This window comes from Bidens hawaiensis, unplaced genomic scaffold, assembly GCF_021521415.1.
Source record: "Bidens hawaiensis isolate Kalapana, Puna unplaced genomic scaffold, B.hawaiensis_p1.1 tig00045531_1, whole genome shotgun sequence".
Taxonomy (NCBI): Eukaryota; Viridiplantae; Streptophyta; class Magnoliopsida; order Asterales; family Asteraceae; genus Bidens; species Bidens hawaiensis.
Window position 1 is genome coordinate 1 of NW_027498118.1, and position 6072 is coordinate 6072.

General features: G+C 33.5%; 1 protein-coding gene across 1 annotated transcript; it reads right to left on the bottom strand.

Annotated features, from left to right (window-relative positions):
* Nucleotides 1-4: 4 nt before the first annotated feature.
* LOC143595807 (exocyst complex component EXO84B-like) lies at nt 5-2954 on the bottom strand (the record flags this gene model as incomplete). Its single annotated transcript, XM_077074738.1, is given in 7 exon segments — nt 5-148; nt 246-294; nt 296-321; nt 323-679; nt 793-1843; nt 1936-2033; nt 2696-2954. Coding segments are annotated over 7 exon segments (1896 nt in total), but the record flags the coding sequence as incomplete, so codon positions are not given.
* Nucleotides 2955-6072: the final 3118 nt, after the last annotated feature.

Below are 6072 nucleotides of genomic sequence, written 5' to 3' on the forward strand. Positions count from 1 at the left end.
TCTTGTGAATCACCCAATTTTCACCATTTTTGGAGATCCAAGCAAATGTCGTCTCGATAAGCTCTGTAAGTAAGCTCGCCAACCAATCAAATTCAACAATATTGTCTTCAGCAAGTTCTTCTACTTTCCTTACTTCCAGAAACAGTATCTGATCATTTTACTTCACTATGTCAGTTATGAAGTACATATAATCTTTATATTTCTTATTAATCTATTCGTGTATTTAATAAACTGTTAACGGTTACCTGATAAGGAAGAGAAGGCACCAGATCCTGCAACCAGTCAAAATCAGCAGTCTTTAATACACGAGGCTTCGTTAATACATTATGCTATGTACAAACTGCGCGCATAATTGAGATCTAAGTCTACTGCAAATTTTTGAAACTGATGTCATGTGACCATCAATCACAGCCTTTAACTGATTAATATCCTTGAAGAGGTTTCTGATAACATTGGAGTAGAAGTATTCTAGCGTTGATAAATTGGCAACTACTGAAACTTTTTGTGACAGTGATTCTGCATTTTTAATTCTTGATGAACCTTCTTCTAAAACATCATTAGTTTCATCGGTTATGGCTTTTTCAAGAATGAAACAGTACTCCGTAAATAGGTCCATGAGTTGTTCAAGAACCGAGCTTCCAAAAATAGAAACCAAAGATGAAACGTCTTCGATTACAGCCTGCAAATGTTATAACAAAAGTAAGAAATTTGGCATGTGAAGAACTGTAAGTACTCCCTTACATCACAGTAGAAAAAGTTTGACTTTTTACGTCAAACGCCAATTTGGCATACCTGCAGCAGTGACACAAACTTCCTACCACTGTTGGTGAGCAAACAATATTCAGGATGTTGTTCCGAAACCAATGAAGAGCTGCCATCTGTCAACAGTCCGGATACAAGATATCTCCCCATAACCCAAGCATCACTAGATGTAAAGATGCTAATAACCTTCTTGAAATAATCAAAATGAGCCTTCAAAATACCTTCCATACAAGGAAATATATGCTCAACCAAACACGGTTTTAATTCTAACTTTTGACTTTCTAACAAAGAGCAATATGACACTGCAAAGTGCACAGAATCAACCACTGTAGACAACCCACCGTTAATCTTCGAAATCGATCTGACATGTTTGATGAAACAATCAGCAAAAGCTTTTGTTTCCTCGCCGAGCCATTTCATAAGTTCTGAATCGAATACCGACGACTCTCCATGTAATGAAACAAAACTCTTTGCTGCTTGAGACATCATAGAAAAAACATGTTTCGCTAAATCATGAATATAAATCCCAGGTAGAGATCTCGATGAGGACTGCAAATTGTTTACATGTGAGGCAATACGAGCATGATAATACTTTAAAAGTAACCGAGTTGCAAGACGATCAAAACCGAGCCTGCAAAGTCCAGATAACCATTTTTGCATTTCTGCTGCGGATACCCTTGTGTTGTCAGCCATTAGTGTTAGCTTATCAGCAAGTATGACCCTTCTTTCCGCCATGTCAGATTTATAACACATCCACACATCGGGTGAAATGTCTTCTTGAAACTTCACTTTTGGAGAATCACCGTCTTCGATCTCAAAAATCGTCAATGCGTCTTCTAATCTATGCTCAAATAGAAGGCTATCTAAGGTTTCCAAAACTTCATTAGCACAAGTCTTGAATAAAGTCGTAGGATTATAATCTTCAAGCGTGGATTCATCAACAACAGTGTCGGTTTGGTTATCTGATACAGTTTTAAAACAATCGTTGTCGGTTAGGTTTCGAACAAGCTGCTTTTGGGCCATCAGATGATGCTTCAACTGCATCACTTCATTGTTTATACCTTCAGTTTCTCTAAAAACCCTGTGATACATGATGACCAATATCAAATTAATAAATCCTGCAGTTATCAGGAAAATTTATATTACTAAATACTAATAGATGTTTTAGTTCACCTGATGAAGGATGAATAATTGGAAATTAAGTTATCCTGAAAATCAACTTCCGATGCTTGCTTCAGCTCAATGAGTTCTAAACATAGATGATTAATCCCCTGAAATGATTTAAAAAATTCATCATTAATTCAACACAACAACATGTAGGGCCGTAAACGAACCTAATGGTGGAAAGTTCGTTTATGTTCGTTTTTTTAATAGATGAACAAACATGAACAAAGAACCACGTTCGATTAACTAAATGAACGAACACGAACAGAGGCTATTTCGTTGAATTGTGTTCGTGAATGTTCGATAACGTGTTCTCTTACGTTCGTTTACGTTCGTTAAATTTTATTTGTTTATGTTTGTTCATTATAGGTTTCTAATGTTATCTAATAGCTTTAAGCAAAATTATTAACTATAAAACAAAAAAAAAATATGAGTATTATGTGATTAATTTATATATAAAATCATATATGAATATGAATGTTAAAAAGACACCAACACAAACTTGGTAGCCGGAGTAAACTGTTGACACTAACGATTCTCGGTGAGCCAAATCTAATAAAACTTTGTGTGTTCATGAACCATTCACAAACAGATTCATTTTCTTAATGAATGAACACAAACAAGAAATTCCATTTGGTTAGCTATTTGTGAACCGTTCGCTTTTCCGATAAAAGCTTAACGAAGGAACATGAACATAACCTACATGATCATATTTGAACACATATATAATCAATAAAAGCAAATATACAAAAACAGATCCAGTGTGTACCTTGGCGGTCATGGAAGCGAGCTCATCGGATTCGATGTCGGACTCTTCATCGCTGGTGAACGAAGACAATTCAGTACTCGTATCGCCGACGACAGATTCTGCGTTGTCCATATGATCGTTATAGCCGTGATCTCTGAAGCGGAATTTTAAAGCAGGAGGAGATGTTTCCATGCCGGTTTTAGATATGTGATGTGATGATTGATGCTATGAGAAGATTCGGATCTGGGTTTTGTGCCATTTTGGTTTGAAATTTTCAAGAAAAAAAGATTGTATCTTCGGTTTCTTCGTTCGGTTGATCACAAAGTGACACGGGTGGGTTTGCTTTCAAATATTTGTTTGTTATTTTACGGGTAAAAACGGTTCATACGTTGTCGTTTTTCTTGGCGGGAAATGCCTAAGTGTTTTTTTTTTATGTTATTAGGTCACACAGAGTGGAGTCCTGAAAGGCTTGCAGCAGTAAGGCTCTCATAACATGTCGGACACGACATGATGACCTGTTGTACTAAACACGAAGACGACACGATAACTTATCGTGTCATTTTTTTCAAACACGAACACAAACCTGTTTAGCGTTTAGTAGCAGGTTAACCTGTTAAAACATGTTAGACATGTTTAAACATACAATGAATAATACATATGTAATGAAACAAAAATTTTCAAAACAAGCATAAAAGTCTTAATTAACATATAATTCATAACATATTTGAAACAAAAATACCAAAATCCTAACATATATGAAACAAAAAACCACAAATCGATAACATACTTGATACAAAAAATAATATAAACAAATCATAACATCCATTAAAAATATAATAACGGGTTCTGACGGGCATTAGTGAAATGTCATATATAAGAATGACTTTTGGTTTAAGACTTTAGTAGTGCATATTTATTTATTTTTTAAAATAAAAATCTAAACAGGTTACTAACAGTTTAACAAGTCTTTTAACCTGTTAGGACACAAATTTTAACATGTCTTAAACAGGTCAACCTGTTTAAGACACAAAACATGTTAATCTCAAACCTAAACCTGTTAAAACCTGTGTCGTGTCATGTTAACAAGTCCGTGTCATAAATTAACAGCCCTGTACGCCGGTAAGAATAAAATTGTTGGGTCCAGGATTTTTATATCGGGTTCGGGTAATTGTCACCAGTTTTCATGGATAGCTTTTGTGTATTGTGGCCCAATACAATGGTCATTTGACCGTCAGATTTTAAAAGACAATATCTATGAAACTTATATAGTTCATTCAACACACTCAATATTTTCACCTATTTAACTCTCTACCATTCTAAATAAAAGAAATCACATTACAATATACTTTCACACAATGGAGCAACAAAATCTCGTTCGCAAACCAAGAATTAGGAGATCGCCACAAAGATGAAGATACGAGGAAGAAGTGGTGTTGGAAAAGACATCAGTCCATGTTTCCAAAGACTTGGATCGACCCCGTGAGCCAACGAATGTTGGGTTTTTGGTAGGGATGAGCATATGGTACCGGATTCCGGTACTGGAAACGGGCTCAAGTTTTTCAGTAAATCGGGATAAGGAAATTTATGATTAGTACGAATATTTATCGAAATTTTGCCTACGTACCGTACGGTACCGAACTGAACATTTTCGGTACCAGTACCAAGTTTTTAAGAAAATTTGGTTTTGTACCAGTGGCGAAGCTTGGATGTAGACGCCAAGGGAGGCGGACTCAATATGTATAAACAATTTCATAAACCATATGAGGCAGGGCTCAAAATTTTGGTCAAATAAGGGTAAATTTACACTATATATAGAAATTTTCGCCGAAAAAGAATAAATTTACACTAAAGAGGAAAAACGGAGGGGGGCGGGCCACCCTTGGCCCCCAACTAAGTTACGTCGTTGATTGATATTGAGATCATCCCTAATTTTTGGCAACGAGGTTTCAATTACTTTGTTCAAAAGAGAGGACCAAGAGATCATAACTTGGACCAAACGTATTCGAAGTAGAAAAATGTGATGACATAAATTAATGTCTGTGATAAGTACACGCTAGAAGAGAAAATGGAAGTTAAAAGCCGCTGAAATTGGGAATAGTGTTATGTCATTTTTTGTTAATATTTTCTTTTGAAAAATAGTGTTTTTTTTTTTGTGAAAACGGAAAGATCTATCAAACTCATTAGCTAAGATTAATTATAGCTCTTAATTCTTAAAGCTCAAATCACCTACTAAGGCATATGAGTGAGTATAACCCTATGTGGCATACTACAACCTAATCCCTCTTTCACAAGTCACAACAAACTGACAACTGGCCATGGCTACTAAAGGTACTATGTTTGACTTGGTTTTTCGATCTAAATATAACTTTTAAGTTTCATCTTATTGTGATATTTGATATAGCTAAGCCGCCAGCGGTTGAAGATGGTGGTTGCACCGTCGTGAACAATTTAGATATATAATATGATGTATTATGCACACACACAATGTATTACACACACACACCGTATCAGTAAACACATAAGGAGCTAATTATATGTTTGTATCTAAGCCATATATGTTAAATTCGGTGCATGATCAATTTATTTTGGAAACTGCCTATTTGTTTTTCTAAACATAGTGCAACTTTTGTGATTTAATACCTCGAACAACATTTTGGTTGTTATAGGTTTTGAAGGTTGATATATGTTATAACAAAATAAAAATATTTCCTAGTAGTTTCAGAGATCAACCTCTTATTCGTTTGCAGTTTATTTACGCAAGTATATATATATATATATATATATATATATATGTATATATGTATATATATAGGTTTAAGTTCAAGAAAGAAGTCATTTTATTGCAAAAAATCAATCCAACCAATCAAATTTTTTCTTTTTCTTTTTCTTTTTAATTAAATACATGGACATAATAGGAAATGTTGTAATTTTTATATATGGTAACTATTAATGTTATTAAAAGTTTCAACTTTATTTTCTTATTAATTTATCTATTTGTTATTTAAGTAACAAATAAAATAATTAACATTGTTTTGGTTTCATGCGTACATAGTTTGTATCAGATTGGTTTACCTTTTCTTTCCGTTTTAATATAAATTTATTTTTAGTTAAATAAAAAATAAAGATGGTTAAAAATTTTATATACAATATTTAAGATTAAAAATGGTTGATATAATTATGATCATATATCAATATCAATTTTTTTTTTCTCAAAATACGAAACACATTGTTTTTGTATGTGTGTTTTATTGAATCATAAGATTATAATAATGATTAAAATTCGCATCCGTTTGTACACGTTTGTGAAGAATCTTTTTTTTTAATATAATTTTATGATTAAACCACCAAGTACTAAATATAAGTATGGGTTCACGATTACAAGATTGACAAAGTGTAAT